The sequence below is a fragment of the Aethina tumida genome, chromosome 5 (genome assembly GCF_024364675.1).
Source record: "Aethina tumida isolate Nest 87 chromosome 5, icAetTumi1.1, whole genome shotgun sequence".
NCBI lineage: Eukaryota > Metazoa > Arthropoda > Insecta > Coleoptera > Nitidulidae > Aethina > Aethina tumida.
The window spans coordinates 3684505-3706203 of NC_065439.1; the positions used below are offsets into that span (position 1 = coordinate 3684505).

Sequence of the window (21699 nt, forward strand, 5' to 3'; positions counted from 1 at the left end):
CGTCTGAATTTCCTGAAGAATTACATTACAAAAAAGTGACAATTTTATATGGGAATTATTTATTATTAACAAAATTATTTGATATATTTACAATATTATAAAAGAAGGGCTCGTGTGGGATTTGAACCCACGACCTTCAACAATCAAATAGATTCAGCGTGACGCTCTAACCAACTAAGCTAACGAGCCAACGAATATCCTGCTGTATAATCAGGATTTTGTGATTCAAATATGACATCATTTATTACTTTTAACACTGATTCTGAAGGACTGTGGATAGGCAACTCTGGTTACACATTTAAACTGTATTGAATATATTATTCTAATGATTTAATAAAAGTGTGTTTTTTAATAGTTAATTAATGGTTGAAAATATAAAAACAAAATCAGTAACAAGACATAAACAATTGCTTAATGTTTATTTGAATCGATTATACATAAAAATTGGCCTTTTTTCTGTCTCTGTCATGCGTGATATCTCCCTCACAATTCAGTAGGGTCAAAGGCTTCCCTATGGGTATATTTAGAAATTCACTCATATTAAACATACTTAATTCAAAAAATTGTTAATTTATTATTGCATTAACAATAAGTTGTTAATTTATACAAGCAATCCTAATTGAAATAAGTCAATATAATTAGAAAGTACAATCGGATTGGATATTGTGTTAAAATTATGACATTAATAGAAAAGATTCTTCTGGTTTATAATCAACAATTTTATTATAATTTCAAAATACGAGTAAAAACATTCACCACGTGTATAATTGTTGACGTTGTTCCCAATAAACATTGATTTCATTGGTGGATCTTATGATTAATTACTTACACGTGATTATTTTTGTATGAAACTTTGAAATGTTCAAAGTTAAAATAAATATTTTAATTACCCACATGATTATCTTGAAACCTGATAATTTTTGCTGATAATTATAAAGTGCTTGATACACATTTTTTTTTAATATTAATTAAAAACAATTTTAATAAAAATTTAAAAAATACACACACATGTTAATTAAGCATAAAATATGAACTAGAAATTCAGCATTATTAGTTTAACAATAGTAAGGTTTTGTTACAACAAACCAGTGGCAATAATTAATATACACATGTTAATTTAAGATGTATATCTGACTTAATAACAATTATGTAGTTACTTTGATTGAACAGGAGCACAATTACAAAATATATAATAGTTGTTATGCAGGAAGTGGTTTTTACAAGAATGTTTACAACTGTGGTCATTCAGTACAGCTATACATTAATGAATTACAATATTTACATTACATTGTCCTTGTCGGAATAATTAAAATCAGAAGCAGATTTACTATTTTGAATGCTTTTTGTTTAATTATTTAATTGTTATTTAAATCAATTTATAGGTTTGTTAGTCCAATACTTCATTGAAGTATTTTCTGCAGTTACTAAAGATAAGTGACGTCATACTATAGTATAATTAATTGTCCTGTCATCTAAGGACATGAAACATAGTATTTTACAATGTAGACAAATATATTATGCAATGTGCAAATTGTATAATTAATGGGTTTTTTGAATTTATAGAGGAATGGAATTTAATTTTAATTAATCAGTTTAATGGTATAGTTTGAGAATAATAATTAATCTTTTTACTGCTACACTGAATGGACTGTATAATAAAAAATTAATCTCAAGTTATTACAAAATGATCAGATATGGTCAAACAATAAGATCCCATATATTTTAAGATTCTTCAGTCTGACAAGAATTTATTGTTCAGTGTCATTGAAAAGACATTTTTATATTTAGACGTATAATTTTCGTTTTTTCCACATTATTGACGTCAAGATATTTTCCAAATTCTCATTAACAAACGAGTATCAATAAAAATTGTTTTGTGTTTTTAATATAGATGTCAGAAAGTTAATAATAATATTTTATTAATGTTTATTTTTTGAATTTTTTACATTAATTAAACTTTTGATTGTTTAGTACACATTTACGACTATTTGTGTGTATTTCGAAATGCGGAAAACATTAAACAAACAAATATATTTGTTGGTTATATTTGAATATAAATTGTACAATAATTATACATTAATTAACCACATTTTTTCTTATTTTCGAAAATATTTATTTAAAATTTAATTATTTACTACTAATGTTTAATATTTATAAGGCGTAAATCATATCACACCTTAATAATTTCAGTACGAAAATAATTTTTTGTATTTATATATTTACTAACAAAGCAATATTTTTAATAACGTGATGCATAATGTAAACATGCGAGATGTGCACCTTTGATTAGCTATTTTGTGTACATAAATGTTAATGATGGAAATCATTAAAATAAGCTCCACAGTTTTTCAAGGATTTATCTGCAATAGGCAATAATATTTGTACAACCTCCAATTAACATGCACAGAATTCGTATTCGATATTTTTGGCTGTAGAAATGCTTAATTAATTTTGTATGACACCAGCAGGAATTAATTGAATTTTCATTGTACAATTTCACCGCATTACTGCAGGTTGATTTCTCCTGCTCGTCATTATAATTTTATTAAAATCCTTTTAAAAATATATTACCCACACCTTTGTTTCTATTTTTATCACCATTTTCTGAACGTTTAATTTAATCATTTGGGCACAGGTGTGAAAGTTAGTTGGTGAAAATGATCTGTAATTAACCACTAAGAATTTTTGAATGACTTTTTAATTTTCTTAGGCACTATGACTAACTTAATAAGAAACAATATCATTTCCAGAAACATTAATTGGTTAAAGTTTGATGACCTGTTAAAATAATGGATAATTATATTTAGTAAATACTATTTTAGACACTGAAGTAACAAAATTAATTAAAATATAAGTATTGTTTTTTACATTTCATTTTGGCATTGATATTGACTTCCTGAAAGTGTATTCAAGAACCTTCCTAGTAATAAACTATAATTATACATCAGTATGACTATATAACAAGTTACATTCATATTTCCTTTCGTTAAACAACAAAACAATCCAAAGGGAGACAAAAAAGCGTCGTAAAACACAGATAAAGTTGTTTGTGTCTTTGGTGACACTAATCTAAATTGATTACAATATTATTCCAGACGAGGCAAAAGCTGAATTTTTAATCATTCACTACTTTCAGGTACCCTAAACTGTAAACAATAAAATTTATGAAATGTGGCCACCAAATCTCTAACCTAACCTAACTTAATTTAACCTAACCTAACCTAAGAATATAAATGAAGCATGAAATAAGAAACAAAAAAGTTGTTTTTATGAGAAATATATATTCCAATATATCAGGTGTGTTACCTTGATACATTGACCATCAATGACTTGAGAACAATTCCAATACAGATTTGTTTTGACCTCCTCAGCCATTAAAATATTTATATCTGCATTTGTGTGTAGAAATGTCATCTGCATAAAGCATAATCACATTTCTTATTAGCATCATTAAGTGTGTGTGAATTAATTCGATTCGTCTGTAATTTTCTAATATCCAATATTTGATTTACTTCAGAAATAAGGCCAAACAGTTGATAAACGTTATAGGAGAAGAGAAATAACTCTTTATACCTACATAATGGAGTAAAAAATGTATTTTAATCTATAGTCTCTGATTATTCATGGTTGAAAGACAAAAAATATAGAATACAAAACTACATTAGATTAGTCATAATCTCCAAATTACCACAGTGGTGAAGTAACATAATGAAGAACAAAGTCCAGATTACCCAAGTTCCGGTTAACCGGTTTACTACTATCGAGACTCCGCATTATTCTAATTAACGAAAATTGATAGATATTCCCTATTTAGATTACGGGTAATCCCCGATCTATTTCACAAAATATCCTTTAGCAACTCGTTTAAATTGGAGATTGGAATAATGGGTCTGATTAATGGAGGACTTTCAAAATGCACATTTAATTCAAAATTTAATTGTAATTAAACAGTTTTAAGTTTTTTATTGACTTTGAGGCACAAATAATAAATAAAATCTCATTTAATCAATTGAATTCTTGTTTTTGATTATAAGTTAGGTTAGGTTAGGTTCTATTAGGTTATGTTAGGTTAGATTCGGTTAATAAAAAAGGAGAATGACAGTCAATGTCACGTGCTTTTAAAAGTTCAAGTCATGCTTTTTGAAACCCGATACCACTTGGGAACTTTTAAATAATCTACGTGTAGACACATTTTTTATGATAACTATAGTGAGTTCGCATAAATAAACGCATGGTTCATTAAACTACAAGTAATCTTATACCTTCATATATGTCATTTGAACAATCAACACATAAACAACACACTTTTTAATTTAACTGTGTCCTTATTTAATATTCCAACTTTGGAGGTTGAAGTTTTTTAAAAAAGATGTTTATATTTTTATAAGATTCTAATTAAGATACCTTAGTTTTGATACTAATTAGAATTTTAGAATAGATAGTGTGTTTTTATTATAAATTTTATTAAGCTTATTTACTAATTTGTTAATAAAATTAATTTGGGTCACCAATAAACATCAATGGAAGATAAAATTAATTCTAGTCCATGATATAAATCAGGTAATTTAGTTAAAAAAAAAACAATTAAAAAGTGAACCCAGAACCAATTTGACATAGGTAGATGCAGACCACAGACATTGTTCCCACCATTGACATACCAAGAGACCAGCATAGATCACTTGCCATATTACCCAAGACATTTTGAACCATTACCTCGTCAAGTTCACTCGCAGAACATTTCGTTTCGTGTCTAGTTTCTTCACTGATGTGCATGTTTGGTGTTTGGTTTCGCTGTGGTTGTTTGTAACTTAATCTTAGGCACGTGAGTACAAATTTATTATTATTTGTAACTAAAAATCTTCATACATTTTCTTTAAAATACCATTTTTGGCTTTTTTTTAAGTAAAAAAATATATATTTGGAGAACTATGTAATTTTAAATAATAATATTAATTTTAAAATTTAATTTATTAAACAATTTTTAATTATAAACAATATTTGTTAATATTATAGAAAAATTAATATTTATTATAATTATGTTACAAAATTATAAAATATGAACATTTTGGCACCATTAACAGGTTATTGTATATAAAAAGTTTTTTTATTGTTTAAAAAACTAATAAAATTAGATAATTAGAAATAATTTTTTTTTATTATTTAATTAATTTAATACAAAAATATATATAAGAAACAATATTAATAATAATAAAATATTTTATAATAAGATTATATCATTTATTAGTTATTTCCTGGTATATCAATTATTTATTATTTATAAACAATATGTTAATCACATTATGACATATGTATATTTTATAATAATATTTTTATAATTTTATTTATTTTTTTTAATTTTTAAAGTTAAAAACAAATTCAACAACAAAGTTATTGTTCATTACAAAATACCCCCACTTTTCTTTAATTATTTAAATTTATCACATTTATTAATAAAAATTCTTATTTTTAGTAAAATTAATTTACAAAGAATTTAATATTTATTAAAATAAATATATGTAGTATAATATTTAAGAAGTTATTATTATTATTATTAATTAATTATTAATATATTAAAACTGAAAAATATATAATAATTTAACCTACTGAAGAAATATGGAACAACTAATAATTAATAAAATGTGTCCAGTACCACGTTTGGTACTTTTTTGTTATGATTTATCACTTATTTTTTCTTATTACATAAAAATTCTTAATTTATATAAATTATTATATTAGTAAAGTTAGGTTAGAATAGGTTAGATTTAGTTAAATTAGGTTAACGACTAATAATTAATGAAAATAATTTTATTTTATTATTTTATATAAATTATTATATTAGTAAAGTTAAGTTAGGTTAGGTTAACGACTAATAATTGATAAAAATGATTTTATTTTGTTTTTAATATTTCAATGGTTTTATCAATCAAAGTCAATAGAAAAAACATAAGAAAAGAATAAAGTAATTAAAGAAATCAATCAAAATCAATAAATATCTGTCATAGAAAACACTTTAATAAAATTCAAAGTGTTGGAAATAAATAATTTATAAAAAAATCAATGTCAAGAATAATTAAGCAGTTTTAGTCATTCTTATTAATTTTTTATATTAATTAAACATCACAATTTATATTATAAATAATTATATTGATTTTAATAAAATTAATGTGTCAATTATATTTGACAGTCTTTAAATGTAGTTACATGTGTAATTAATAATAATTTCGGAAGGGTATTTTTTAGGTTAACCATTAATTGAACAAAATAAATATATAGTTTATTGTTTATGACAATAGTATTTGTAAATTTCTATATTGTTGAGAGAGATTTTCACCATAAATACGATTTTAAATTAACAAGGGGAAATTTTAGTTGTATTTCGCCATTTTTTTAATTTCAAAATATTCCACTTAAGTGCATTTGGAATAATTACAATTCTCAGGAAAACACATTAAGAGTGTGCAATTTGTTAAAAACATTAATAAGCAGTCGGGATTTTCTGAATGTTATTACATAAATAAATAGATTAAATCACGAAAATATTTTTAAATGGTTTCACAAAACTGTAATTTTTGTTTCTGTGTTACATAATTTCGATCCGGCGTTGGAGTTTCCAATTTGAAGCCAATTTAACGGAAGACGCAGAATTGATTTAGCCTTAGGAAGACTAAACACGTTAAGTCATAAATATTAATATAAAAAACAGTTAAAGAAATAATTAATGGGCAAGTTTTAAATAAACCAAATTTAATATAACCACCTGTGGATGGACATTCCTTAAATACACGTTCTGGAACTGGACTTAAACGGTTTTTGCTATTTAAGTGTTACAGAAATTTTGTAATTTGCACCAAAATAGTCGGATAAAATTTGTTGCCTATATGGGAACCGAAGTCGCAATAATCTACTTAGCGTCGTTATAATTAGTCAATTGTGGAACTAAAATCATCTATTCAATGGGCACTTTCTAATTCGCTTCTATATCGCAACGGAATAACGAAACATGTTTTAACAACGATAATTTTGTTTGAACTTTTGCAATTATTGGTGGCGGTCTTTTTTTATAATTGTAGGAAATTTACTGACTTACAAGTCAGCCATTCATCCATCATGTACTTTAATTAAAATAAATTTTTAATGATTTTAAAATGTGATTAAAATAGATTTTATTTGAGAATTTATTAGGTTTATTTATTTTATTAGATTTATTTATATTTTATTTTTTATTATATTATAAAAAAAGAATAAAATCTCCAATTAAAAAAATGTAAAATAATTGACATAATTTTTTATTTTTTATTCACCATTGAAAATATACGTATTTTATTTTTTATTTATGTTATAAAATCTGAATAAAATCAAAATTTAGAATTTACTTAGATTTTAAGATTTAATTCAATTAACCTCATTTTTGATAAATAAATAAATAATCAATAATATACACAAAAAAAAATGTAATAATAAATATCTTTATTTATTGAAAAAACATATTTTATTTTTTAATTATATTATAAAATCTGAATAAAATCTAAATTTAAAAATTTCGCAGATTTTAAAATTTTATATTATTACTTAAATTAAATAAATAAATAAAATTAATTAATTAAACATAACCTAACTTAACCTAAACTAACCTGACCTGACCTGACCTGACCTAACCTAGATGTTTTTGAGACGAAGTGTCAATTTGTAAATTTGCTAATTTAAAATGTTAATTTTTATTTTTTTAATTGGTATTGAAAATATACATATTTTATTTTTTATTTATGTTATAAAATCTGGATAAAAACAAACTTTAAAAAACTATTAACATTACTTAAAGTAAATAAATAAGTATAATTAATTAATTAAACATAACCTAACCTAACTTAACCTAACTTAACTTGATCTAACCTAACTATTTTTTTAGAACTGACATTAATTTTTTTATTTATTTCATTAAACAATATATTATTTATTTTATTTTTTATTTATACTATAAAATCTGAATATAATTAAACTTTGGAAATTTCACAAATTTTATATTTTAATTCTATTAATATTGCTTTTATATTTATCAATAATATAGTCAAAAAATAATAATAATAAAAATAATAAATATATTTTACTTGAATAAATAACTAATTTATTTTTTATCTTATGTTTAATATTTTAAAGAATTTTCATTAGATATTTTTAAAAAATTACTTAAATAATATTAAACTTATTTATTATTTTTTTTACATTTATTTACACGTGTGTTATACAAACTTGTTGATTTAAATGTTAATTAAAATTTAAAGTCATTAATTTTAATCTAAACAAGAATATTTTAGATTATTTAATATTGAATATTGTATTTTTAAGGAAATCTAATTTAAAATTGAATTAAATTGAATAGTAAAATTAATTATTTAAATTTTAATTAATCAAAACAGAAATAAATGTTTCAAAATGTAATTTCATATTCATATAAAGAATTTTAATTTAAAATTATTTATTTATATACATTATATAAGATTATAAAATTTACTGGAAAATCTTCATTTATTTAAATATGAATTTTAAATTCAATACAAATTATTAGTTAATAAAATTTATTGTATTAAATATATTTTTTTTTAAATATTAATGACAACTTATTCAGGATTTATTAAATTTAATAAAAACATAAACATAAGATATTTTAAAATTAATAATTAATTATTATTTTATATATTTTATTGTGTTATATTATTTTATAACAATTTTCTATCAACGTAAACAATTATTTGGTTAAATATTTTTTTTTTTGTAATTAATGTCGTCTGACCCAAATTTATTTATGCTTCCTTGATTTTCCTGATTAATGCTTTTTGTAGACATTGACATTTTTGCATAAATTGTTTAAGTAGACCGAAGACGTTTTAGCAAAAGTTGAACACTTGTATACAACAACAATTTCCACATTTTAACTGTTAACAAACAATTGATTTGCATCTACAACAAAACAAACACCTTAAAGAAACATCTAAATATTCCAATTGCCAATCAACACATATTGACAAACATTATATTCAACTAATTAATTAACACTAAAACATTCCTAAATCATGTAGATTTATTCAACAATTTTTTTATAACATTTAAGGTTATTTCCTGAATGTGGTTATTTTAATAGTTTTTTTTTTTAGAAAAAGTTCATGGAAAAAAATAAACGTGCCCAATTTGATTATTAATAACTTTATTAATTTTTTTTATCAACAAACTAGTAATATTAATATGCAATAAGTTTACTGTTATGGTGTTATTTTTGGGAATTATAAAATAAACAAAAAATAAATCAATTGTTTTTAATGTTGTGGGTGGTTCTGACTTAATTTAAGTCCCATTACATTGTTCAAGGTCCATGAGTGACTAATAATAAATAATATTCGTTGAAAACATCTAAAAAACGGAGTGTCAAAAATTGCTTAGATACTTACTTTTCGATTTGTGCCACAATTATCATATTAATTGCGTTAACACATAATTCAATTATGAAAATGTCAAACATGTTATAAAGGTAAAAATATGTTTGCCCAACGTGCAAACCACCATTTACATCACGTTGCGACAGTTTGCCACGATAAATCTGAACGAAAGGGAGAGTTTGAAGCTGTCATATGCGTTACAGTTTCGCAACGAACGTTCCGATGTAAATTTCAAGATTGGCTGAAAGCAGGTACCGTTTAATTTGTAGACACGAACCCCGGTTAATGTTTGCGCTCTAGTAATTGTTCGTAATAGATTTTTGGGCCGAAAGTGAAACGCAAGGTCGAAACTGAACGACAACAAATTGTGATTGGACTTTTCCAATTAGGAACAAAGTAAACGTGGCCAGGAAACTACATCGTTTTTTATAAAGCACAGTCAGGAATTAAATTTTGCTTATTTCGTACAATTTAGTGTGAAATTAAACCGTAATTTCAAATATGTAATTTTATTTTCAGACATTTTAAAATGGCGATCACATCCAGCTTCTTCAACAGCTACAAAACCTTCATGGAGCAACACAGTCGTGAGTATTAACACTAATTTTATTTAATACACAATGTATAAAAAACTAAGTTTCTAGACTTAAATTATTAGTAGTTTTTTCACCTTCCTACAACTCAAACCTGTGCCAATTTAGTGACCATGACAGATTGAATGTCAAAAGATTATTATGGAAGATTTTGCTGTAAAAAAGTTCATTATTACCTGTACTTTTTTTGTTTAAACTATTTTAATTATACTTAAATATGTTGTAGGAACGTAATAACTATTAATTACTATTACTAATAGCAATTAGTCTAGTCTAGCCTAGACTACTAATATATAATTAAATGTGATGAATTATTGATTCTATTGATTTGAGATCTTGTAAGTCATTATTCATTAAAATAGAATTTAAAATTAATTGTATCGAAAATCCATTCCATTAAAAAAATTAAAGTTTTATTAATTTAATTTAATACATAAAAGTCCATATTTCCCTATTGTTCTCAACACTGATAATAATATTTTTTAAAACTATTAGTTTTTCATATTATTTGGACAATGTAGAGTCTTATCTAACCTAACCTAACTTAACCTAACTTTCTTCTTATTTAGATAAAACAATTAATTTCCATCAAAGCAAATAATTTGTAAATAATAATTACTTTAATAGTGGAGAAAGTACTTAATTAACAAACATTAATATTATAATATATTTATTTTTAAATGAAGAGAAAAATAAATAATAAAAGTATATTTAATTATATTTTTTAAACAGTTTTTATTATTAACTTTTCCCTTACAACAATTAATTTGTACACACATTAAATTTTAATATTTCTACACGCATTCGATATTTAAGTTCTGTAGACTTGGAAAAAATTATATTGCAAAATTATAATTTGTAATTTATGGGCTAGTAAAAATTTATGGCCGGTAAAATATCGCAGATTATACCCATAATTGATTTAAAACACCATTATTAGGTTGCTTCTGGAATACCTTGACTCAAATGCTGCAATTCTCTGTTGTGGCAACGGGAAATTGTTCTGTCTGTGATTTATGGCGGACATTTAAATAAATTCCGTGTTACTCACTCTCACTTACACTCTTGTACATCAAGTAATTTATTTTTTAGATCCATCCACCAAAAATTGGTTTCTGATGGGCACCCCGGTACCACTGTTGATCATTTTGGTGACCTACGTGTATTTTTGTAAGTCGGCCGGGCCTAGGTTTATGCGTGACAGGAAACCTTACGATCTCAAGAACGTGATTGTCGTCTACAACATCATTCAAGTGCTGTTAAGTGTGTACATTGTGTGGGTGGTAAGTTGGAGTTGTATTATTAAAATGGAGGAACCTAACCTAACCTTACTTTTGCAGGGTACGCCATATTGGATTGGAGGCAAGTATAATTTTGCTTGTGAACCAGTCGGGAATGATTATGCCGTCCAGTCAACTGTTTGGGTCTATTTTATGTGTAAAATTATTGAATTACTAGATACAGTACGCACAATATTATTTCTTTACAAAGAATAATTAACAACTAATTATATGTTTTGTAGGTGTTTTTCGTATTAAGAAAGAAGTACAATCAAGTGTCCTATTTGCACGTGTACCACCACACCTTGATGCCAATTTGTGCGTGGATAGGAACGAATTTCCTGCCAGGTACTAAAATTGCTGCAGACAAACAACAATTTTATTTACAATTTATTATTTTTAGGTGGGCACGGTACCTTGTTGGGTTACATTAACTCATTCATTCACATCATTATGTACGCCTATTACTTAATATCGTCGATGGGACCTCAATATCAAAAATATCTGTGGTGGAAGAAGTACTTGACATCCATGCAATTGGTAAGAAGCCATGAATAGTGGGATTGTCAGCTTTTCTTTTTATGTCAAAGTCTGATTTATGTTTTATTCATTTTGCTAACAAATGAGAATCTTAAACATTTTATATTGATTGAATTTTGACAAAAGGAAGATAAAATAACGTTTGAAGGGAAGAATAGACATTCAATGAGTGTGAAGAAAGCTGCACCTTATTATGGTGATATAATTAGTTGGTTCCAACACTTAAAGTCAAGATAAAGGAACGTTTAAAGCAATTGTTTGAAGGGACTTTATCTTCAAAGTGTGTGTGGCGACATTATGGTGACATAATTCTATGATGTTACTTCATCAAGTCATTGTACTGCAATTAATTACTTTCTTAATGAGTTCAACAGCTTTTTCCAACAGTTTAAAGAAACTAGAGGGTTATTGATGTGCCTTTTTCAGATCCAGTTCGTCATAATCTTCGTCCACAACTTCCAAGTGATGTTCAGAACATGCGACTACCCCAAGTTCATAAACTTCCTCCTTCTCTCCCAGGCAGCCTACTTCCTCTACCTCTTTGGACTCTTCTACAAGAAGACCTACTTGAAGAACTCCAAGACTTCATCCAACACAACTAAACCAACGAATGGAATCAAAATTAGTGACTATTCGAAGGGTGTTATTTGTAATGGATACGTTGCTTCACTTTATGCAACCACTGGCAAAGTTAAGAACACGTAAAATTAAGTATTGTATATTTATGTAATTTGTACAAATTTATGTTAGTATTTATGTTTATTATTATTTTGTTTACATTTAGTTAGTATATTATTAACGTTAGTCGATTAATTCCAAAATGAAACAAATTAATGGACTTAAAATGTCTACGCAAAAATGATTGGCAGGAAATGGATGAAAATTTGTATACTACAATGTGATATGTAGAATTATTATTAGAAAATGAAAATAACAACATTAACTACGCATTAAGTAGCATTAACGTAAATGAGGTATTCTAGAATCTATGCAAATCAAAATTTTATGTCTAGTCAGAATAAAATCATTTTTGAAACCATTAGTAATGTAAACTTTCAATTTTTTTAAGTTACTTTAAGTTAAACATTCTGTATCTGTATCTGTGTTTACTTGATTTTATTATAATTTTAGATGTTATTGCCTTGTTTATAGATGTAAATTAATGTATTAAATTAAATTTATAACAAAAATTTATTATAGAATTGTTATAAATTAAATTATTTTCATTTTGCTCACTCTCATTGATGTATGTATGTATTATGTAGGTATATATTTTTTAAAAAGAAAATATTTTTTTAGAAATTATTATTTTTAAATTGAATTGTTTATTGTTTTCACTTTATTGTATTTCATAGATTAGAATAATAAACAATATACTAGTTTATTAAGTGAGAAGTAATAAACTATTTCCAGTGTCACGTATTGTTAGTTGCATACTCATGGGGGTACAATCATTTTTCAACGTACCATAGCCCCAACCTCAGGTTTTGTCTCTTCAGCATTGGTAATCTTTAGAACATCATCTTAAAGAGATAAAATTATCCAAAGTGTTTGGGCCAAAAGTGCCAAATTTGACAAAAACTCATTAATTTTTGCCTTTATGGGTGAAGTGGTGTGATTTGATGAAATAACACTTTCCTTAACTACAAATATGTCATAACTTTGCCATCAGATTGAATTGTCCTTCTTTTTTTGAAGAACTTCAGTCAGTATTCACCCATATTTAATTGATTGTGATAAAGAACTTGCTCAAAAGTCAAAGATTTTATTGAAGTTTCTTCTTGGAATTCATACAAAATAGAAATACAGAATTCTGTTGTTGTAAATGAAGGAGCAGACTTCACTATCATCAATTTTAACCCACTTCTTGTCTTAAAACCGTTGTAACTCTTTTGATATTGATCTTAATTAATTTAATAAATGAATGGAAGCATTAATAGGTGTAAAACAACTGCAAGAACAGTTTTCCATTTCTGTTGTGAAAGTTATCGTAAAAATGAGAAACTGGATATAAAGACATTGTTATTAATTTACAATTTGATGTTAACTGAATATAAGAACAATTATCCAAGTGAATTTATGACATTTGTTAGACTGCTAAAGTCGAGGAACTAAAAAATTAAAACTCACCACTTTCTAGTGAAGTTAGTAAAGTGATAGCAAAATTATTAATAAATGCGCATTTGTTACGATTTCTACGTTTGTTTTATGTTAGATGATTGTCTTGATAAAAAAGTAAATATGTTGACGTAAATTAGTCGAAGCATATCTGCGTCAAAAAAACAAAAAAAAAGAATTAAGTTTTTCAACAATCAAAAACGTGCCTCAGATGTCGTAATAAAATTTTATTCGCCATTCATCCGTAATACCCGAACGAAATCTTCACGCGTTCCGGTTTAATGACCCACTTCTCGATTCAGTGGCTTCCACTTCGTTTTCGTTGATGACAAAGGTACATGGCACACAGCATCACCTTGCCACCGTTCTTGGGCCAGCATCCACCACTGTTTTGGGACTACTAGGTCATTGATTCATTGACGTTAGGAAAGTTCAATGAAAATGCACGACCTTCGAATTACTATAATAAAATTAGATTTTCCTCAAGTCGTTCCGTTTATTATGATGCACTCCTTAAAAATTCAGACCTGGGCCAGACTTCCCGGATTGATTGGTTCAAGGTCCAGCCATGAATAAATTGACAGATGTACTGACTGGGATCAAATTCCAAAATATTAAATAAAGGCTTCATATTGGACTCTTCTAGAGGAAATTTCCAAACCTGCAGCCAAAACAGGTCGGTCCACCATTCATTGAGGTCATTTAATGGCTTACTTAGATGGGGAGTAGGTAAAAACATTGATTTGGCGCCTATTTCGTAGAACAATGGCAACCCATTTTTATTCGTTTTATTAAAACGGTGACCCTACCACCACACTAGAGGAAGTCGAGTGCTAGTTGTGGAGTCATTAATTCCAAAAAAATATTATATGTGCCAGTTCACTATTCATGTCCAGGTGGTGTAATAAGTGAATAGGATGGCTCTTCTGATCAAGAAAGGATTTGTGTTGTATAATTATCTCTTCCAGGAACTGGCAGGTAACTATTTTATTTAACTTGGAAACTTCTCCGTTGCCTCTGGAGTAAAAATTAAGTGATTATTATTTTCTTCTCGGTACTGGTGATTAAACTTCAATTTACAAACAAGTTCCAATTAAAAAAAAAACAATTTTAAAGAGAAATTAACTTATGTACTACATACTCGTGAAGTTAAAGGTCAATATGAATGAGTGTCCACTTAATCATAATTCATTCACCATTTACCATTGCTAATTCTTGATTTTCAGGTGTTTTTCCAATTTCACCTTTGATAAATTAATGCATATTTTAGATCCACGTGCCGAAAGCCTGCCCCTATTAAAAACACCATTTCCAACGATACTGATTTTGATCCTCTATCAAAAATTCAGCTATGACTGGGGTCCAAAGTTTATGGCCAACAGGAAGCCTTACAACATCAAAAACGTGATACTCTGGTTTAATATAATACAAGTGATCATAAATTCCACCTTAACCATAATTGTAAGCTTTATTGCTTTGAATTTTTTGATTTATCAATAACTTCCAGTTGATTTTAGGGCTTGAAGTTGTACTTCAGCCATAGTTGGCTTTGCCAGCCCATCAACTGGTCCTGGACTCCTGAAGGGTTTTATGAGTTGCACCTCACTTATATTTATTATCTGTTAAAAATTAGTGACCTAGCTGATACAGTAAGTAACTTATTTAATTATTTATTATGTAATTAACGAAATAACATAATGGACTCATTTGGAATTTAGTGCTAAAGCAATTAATTATCATATAATTAAGGAATTATACTTTGTATCAATGCAAAATATTTATAATGGATAATGATGTCATATATCACGATGTTATTGATTTCTGTCCACGTGGATTATTGATTTTTGATCCATATTAATTAAGCATAAAATTTAAAAAATAATCGACTCTTGGTTTCTTCTAAAACACGCTAAAATTATTAAAATTTGAACTTTTTCAGTGTTAAAAAGCTTTAAAAAATAATTGTGATAAACAAATAATAATAAAAATAATTATTTTAAACAAATAAAATTAAAAATATTTATGATTTACTTCAATAATACAAAAAATATACTAAATATTGAGCTAAAATTATTAAAATTTGGACTTTTTCAGTGTATATTGTTAAAAAATAATTATTTTAAACAAATAAATTGATTGAGTTATTTAAATAATACAAATATTTATTAAATATGTATTTTTTCTATTTTATGATTTACTTAAATAATACAATCAAATATATTTTTATATACAAAATTAATTAAAAAGCAATTAAATTATTCTGTGAAAAATTAAATGAAAATATTATTTTACATAAACAATAAGGAAATCAGGGGGAGCTAATTGAATGAAATTTAAATTTCAAATTAATACTTTTAAAAGGTATTTGTCTCAATCAATTTAATAAAGATTGAAGAATATATGATTAATATTTGTTATTTTTAGGTGTTTTTCATTTTGAAAAAGAATTACAGACAAGTGACCTTCCTACACACCTACCATCACTTCGGCATGGTTTTAATCACATGGGTGGCATCCAGATTTGTGCCAGGTGGACATGGGGTGGTGATAGGTTTGGTTAATTGTTTTGTCCACTCTGTCATGTATTTTTACTACTTGCTATCAGTCTATGATCCATCTTACAAGAAGAGTATTAGGATTAAGAAGCTGATCACTCAGCTGCAGCTGGTAACACCCTAATACTAATAATAATAGAGTTAGAATACTTTTGGGATTAATACTTTTGTTTCAGACTCAGTTTATGTTGTTCTTGATCATTTTTGGAAGGCTGCTGTTTGTGGAATGTTCCTACCCCAAAATTGTGTCGTTCTTTTTCGTCCCACAAAACTTGTTCATGTTCGTCTTGTTCAGTGACTTCTACTACAAAACTTACATAAGGAAGAAAGCACCCAAAGTCCCAGTTAAAGAGGAATAATCCAAAATGAGTTTAACTAATACGAAAAGAGTACAAACCTTTTATAAATTATCAACATCTTAGTACTGAGGGTTGTTTTAAAATAAAATACAAAGGTTTTATTAACATGAATTAGAAATAGAAATATTTCCAACTGATCTATAGTAGTTAATTTTAGTGTAATTCTGTTTTAATACAAAAATTTACTGTGTAAATTTTAATACTTAGTCGTATTAATTGTATTAATTATAGACGAATAACGAAATAAGTTTAAAATGTTAATTAGTATTAATAAATGTTAATGAAGCAAGATGGATTAGCTAAATTAATACATTATGTGCTTCATCATGTTCAAAAGAAGCTAAAAGTATGTGATATGTAAATTTACAGCTTAGAACAGCATAATTAAGTTACTTGCAGTGTAATTAATAAGATTTACTTACTAATAATATAAAATGGGAATTGTTTAAGGAATGTACTAATCATGTGTCCATAATTTATAAGAATAGAATAGCAAATAATCGAAATATATCAGTAACAAAGCATATTGTTTGCCATTGACGAGATCCATTTCCTTCCATCACTTATTTAAATACAAAGAACTTTTGATACCCTTGACATTTTTGCATTATTCATTTTGTCGGAGAGTCTTTAACCCTGTGGAGTACTTTTTGATAATAAAATGATGTGACAGATTATTAATTATCTAATTAAAATTAAGGGAATAAGGGGAACACAAAAATTAGTTAAATTTATTAGTATTTAATATTTGTTACATAAATTAAAAGGGAGTAATTTTTTTTAATTAAATTAAAATAAATAAAATTTGGTGCAATATCTTGATAATAAAATATGTAAAGGTAATAAAGTAATTAAGAATTAATAAAGAATAAAAATAAGTAATAATACTGAAAATAGAATAGAAAAAAAGAAGATAATCAATTTTAATTTTTAACAGTAAAATTAACAATTAAAATAATATATTTAAAAATATTTTAGAAGCATTATTTTCATTTGAAAACGACATTTGCAATTTAAATTACAAAAATTAAAAATTCAATTTAAGAAATGAGGACAAATATTTTTATAAATGAAAATTATCTTTTTTTAATTAATTTAATTGGTTATTATTTTTAATTTTATAAATTTAAATTTAATTTTTAAAATTTTATATATTAATTAATATTCTTATTATTAATTTAATATTTTAATTGATTATTTAGAAATTTTATAACTTAATTAAATCATTATTTTTTTAATTTAATTGAATATTTATAATCTTTTAATGTTTTTTTTTTCAATTTCATAAATTTATGTTTCAATTTTTTTTATTTAAAAATTTGTTTTTAAAATTTTATAAACTTACATTAATAATTTTATATTATTAATTGGTTACTTTTCATTGTTGAGGATAATTTTTAAAATTTTATATAATAATTAATATCCTTATTATTAATAATAATTTATTAATTTAATTGATTATTTTTTTCATTTTGAAAGCTAAATTTTCTCATTTTGTACATTTTATATTAATAATTTTAATTCTATATTAAATTTAAAAATTTATTTGTTTATTTTTACTTTTTAATGCTTTTTAATTTTGAAAAATAAATTAACATTTCTAATTAATTGAATATTTTTAATATTTTAAGTTTATTTCTTAAATTTTATAAATTTATTTAATTAACTTTTTTTTTAATTTTTAGAGCTTACTTTTTTAAAATAAATTGTTATTTTCATTTTATTTAGATTTATTTTGTGAAATTTAATTTTGTCAGCGTCAAATTTTATTTGTTAAAAAGCTAAGAATAAACTTTAGGCATTTTTTAATGACTTTGAGTTTTGTAATTAATGTCTTTAGTGGAATTCTTCCTTTGACGGAATATTCCACACTTCAGTTTTGCTTTTCGACATCATTATCATATAAATGATACCCAAAAATGTAATTACATCGACGCATCGCAAACAAAAGGTCAGTGTTTAAAAGAATAAATTAATCCATATACAATAAATTAGCACGGCCATCAATTGTGGTTGTTAAAAATTTGTTTCAGTCTTGAAATACCGCTCCATTGGTCTCCATTATGTTCCTGGTGCTGAAAAAGCTCGTGTATTGGTATTTCAAGGTGTTTGAGTATGCAGGTAAAACTGTTTTCAGCCTATTTTATCAACAAATAATAATCGAACATTGGTAGACCCCAGAACGGAGGACCTTTGGCTGATGAAGTCTCCGTTCCTCATTGTGGGCTTCGCCGGATTTTATCTGTATCTGGTCAACTACCTCAAGAGGTTCATGAAACAACGTGAGCCTTACGACATAAAACACGTGATGTTGCTTTATAATGGTTTGCAGGTTGTTTTTAATAGCTACATTTTTTATTACGTGAGTACAAACAACAAAAGTAGGTATGCTTTGTTACTTGTTGTATGTTTAAGGCTTTGTTGGAGTCGCTGCAGCTGAGTCTGGCTTGCTCTCCTGTTATTTATTCACATGATCCTTGGCAACTATTTATTTTGAGGATTGCTTACTTCTATTTCATAACTAAACTACTCGATACTTTGGACACAGTAAGTGGAAACAAGTACAGAATTATATTTATTGAATAATGTGTGGTTGAAGCTGTTCTTCATCCTTCGTAAGAAAGACTCCCACGTGTCATTCCTCCACACCTACCACCACTTCGGGATGATCCTGCTGACTTGGTTTGGGGTCAAATTCTTGGGTGGTGGTCACAGCATTTACCTGGGAGTCATCAACTCCTTCGTGCACATGTGCATGTACTCCTACTACTTCCTCTCAGCCCTAGACGAGAAGTACAAGCAGAAGATCTGGCTGAAGAAGCTCATCACCCAGCTGCAGATGGTACCAACTCAATAAATAATCGATTTGCACACTTAAAACTTTGTTTTTTAGATACAATTCTTCACCCTGACTTGCATCTTCGGGTACCTTTTGTTCACCGACTGTTCGTACCCGAAGTACGCCTCCTTCGTGTTCGTACCCCAATGCATTTTCATGCAGTGCCTGTTCGGGGAGTTTTACTACAGAACCTACATCACCCCCAAGAAGAAAACTGCTTAAACAATTATTGTTATACAATAAGTATTAGTTTTTTAATTTAATAAACCTGCTGTTTACTTAACCATCTTATTATTTAAATCCCAACTAAATGTGCATTTCCTTTCGTTTACTTTTACTTAAAAAAACACGTAATAAAATAAACTTTTACGTCCGTTTGATGAGTTGAAATTGTAAATTTTCACTTACCGTAGGTTACGACTTAAAGGTCAATAGCCAGGATTTATTTACATTTCTACTTTATTAATAAATTACACAAGGAACTGTTAAATGCCAAACTGAATCGATTAATGTGTCCTATTATATTCAAATTTTCGAAAGATTATCATACACGATAAGCCCGGACAGACCAATGGTCTTTTTTAAATCAACTTCAGTGGACATAGTTTAGTGATTTTACAGTTCGATGGCTCTAATATTGAAGAAACTCTATCAGGGGTACTTTTGGATATTCGAAGAATGTCCAGGTAAGTTTTATTACCACCAACACGGATCTCTTATTTATTTAATCTTCGTCTTTTGTTGCAGATCCAAGAGTAAACGATTATTTTCTTCTGGCAAGTCCTTTGCATGTACTTCCAGTTGGAATAGCTTACCTCTACTTCTGCCTCAACTTGGGACCAAGGCTGATGAAGAACAGAGAAGCTTTCGACTTAAAGTACACCCTCATCATTTTTAACATCATACAAGTGGTGGTTAATGCTTACGTTTTACTTGGGGTGAGTCTTACACTTAAATTAGTTAAGCTTTTATAACTTAATTCCTAATTGTAGGTTGTGATTTATTTGCCCAAACTGGACTTATATTGTGGAGACGTTGATTACTCAGTCAATCCAGACACTCAACGTCTAATTGGGACAATTTACATCTACTTCTTGATGAAAATACTTGATTTGCTGGACACTGTAAGTACTTTTCGTCAGTACTTCTTCAGGACGAACTAAATAAGTTTGTTTGTAGGTGTTTTTCGTGCTGAGAAAGAAACAGTCACAGGTCTCCTTCCTGCACGTCTATCACCACTTCAACATGGTGATGGCCAGCTGGATAGCCATGAAATTTTTGGCTGGAGGTGCCACCATAGTCGTCGGAGCTGTCAACGCCTTCGTACACATCGTCATGTACAGTTACTACCTTCTGACTGCCTACGATGAAAACTACAAGAACAGTATTTGGTGGAAGAAGCACATAACTCAGCTACAACTGGTAATGATCAAACAATAAAAGTACCAGTACTGTTTTATTAATTAATTTAAATCGATGGTTGTAGGTGCAGTTCTTGTTCTTCATCTTGTACTTCGGAAGGTATTTCTTCATCAGTGGTTGCACCTACCCATTGTTCATCACGTTCCTCTTCATACCTCAGAACTTCTTCATGCTGTGCCTCTTCGGAGAGTTTTACTACAGAACGTACATTAAGGGGAGCAAACCAGCTAAAACAACAGGTTGACTGTTATTTGTTGTTAATAAAAAGTGTGATTTAAATGTCCGTAAGACTTAAATGCGTACCTTAACCAGAACTTAGCTTCGTATTAATTTAATTTCATGCAATTTTAATGTAAACTTATTATAGAATAAAGTTATAATTAATTAAAATTGTTTGTGTCCCACGTCAGCCGAATTTTTTGGTTGGTAAGTCATACATCCATCAGTTTACCAATTTGTACTACAATGTGGGTCATTGGGTCAGAAATATACCGGTGCGGAGCAGGTACCATTATTAAGAAAATCGTGGACCCGCAACGGAGCCGAATTATTTTTACGCAGTGCT

The 21699-nt window shown here is 26.9% G+C and overlaps 3 protein-coding genes and 1 non-coding gene across 6 annotated transcripts in view; 3 read left to right on the top strand and 1 right to left on the bottom strand.

Moving 5' to 3' along the window:
* LOC109598768 (elongation of very long chain fatty acids protein AAEL008004) overlaps positions 1 to 13257 on the top strand; it is a 114570-nt gene extending 101313 nt beyond the window's left edge. Inside the window, exons 1-7 of one of the 3 annotated variants that reach the window (XM_020014693.2) lie at positions 4671 to 4822; positions 9948 to 10015; positions 11114 to 11304; positions 11362 to 11484; positions 11544 to 11649; positions 11705 to 11841; positions 12268 to 13257. In XM_020014693.2, coding sequence (XP_019870252.1) covers positions 9958 to 10015; positions 11114 to 11304; positions 11362 to 11484; positions 11544 to 11649; positions 11705 to 11841; positions 12268 to 12546 — 894 coding nt within the window. In that variant the 5' untranslated portion in view covers positions 4671 to 4822; positions 9948 to 9957 and the 3' untranslated portion in view covers positions 12547 to 13257. Of the gene's footprint in view, positions 1 to 4670; positions 4823 to 9557; positions 9680 to 9947; positions 10016 to 11113; positions 11305 to 11361; positions 11485 to 11543; positions 11650 to 11704; positions 11842 to 12267 lie in introns of those variants that run through there. The other 2 variants (XM_020014692.2, XM_049967179.1) reach the window with 2 other exon arrangements.
* On the bottom strand, positions 107 to 189 carry Trnaf-gaa (transfer RNA phenylalanine (anticodon GAA)). Its single transcript is given in 2 exon segments — positions 107 to 143; positions 152 to 189. It is a non-coding gene; the product is annotated as a tRNA-Phe (tRNA).
* Positions 13258 to 14692: 1435 nt separating the features above from the next.
* On the top strand, positions 14693 to 17395 carry LOC109598772 (elongation of very long chain fatty acids protein AAEL008004). Its single transcript, XM_020014696.2, has 5 exons — positions 14693 to 14937; positions 15230 to 15420; positions 15477 to 15608; positions 16384 to 16626; positions 16691 to 17395. The coding sequence occupies exons 1-5, from the start codon at positions 14877 to 14879 to the stop codon at positions 16871 to 16873; spliced, it is 810 nt and encodes a 269-aa protein (XP_019870255.1). The 5' UTR covers positions 14693 to 14876; the 3' UTR covers positions 16874 to 17395.
* A 1486-nt stretch (positions 17396 to 18881) lies between these two features.
* Positions 18882 to 21524, top strand: LOC109598764 (uncharacterized). The gene is made up of 10 exons (XM_049967396.1): positions 18882 to 18994; positions 19048 to 19235; positions 19289 to 19420; positions 19473 to 19715; positions 19767 to 19928; positions 20356 to 20398; positions 20460 to 20650; positions 20705 to 20836; positions 20892 to 21134; positions 21199 to 21524. Exons 1-10 carry the CDS (start codon positions 18937 to 18939, stop codon positions 21376 to 21378), a joined length of 1572 nt encoding a protein of 523 aa, XP_049823353.1. The 5' UTR covers positions 18882 to 18936; the 3' UTR covers positions 21379 to 21524.
* The last annotated feature ends 175 nt before the right edge of the window (positions 21525 to 21699 follow it).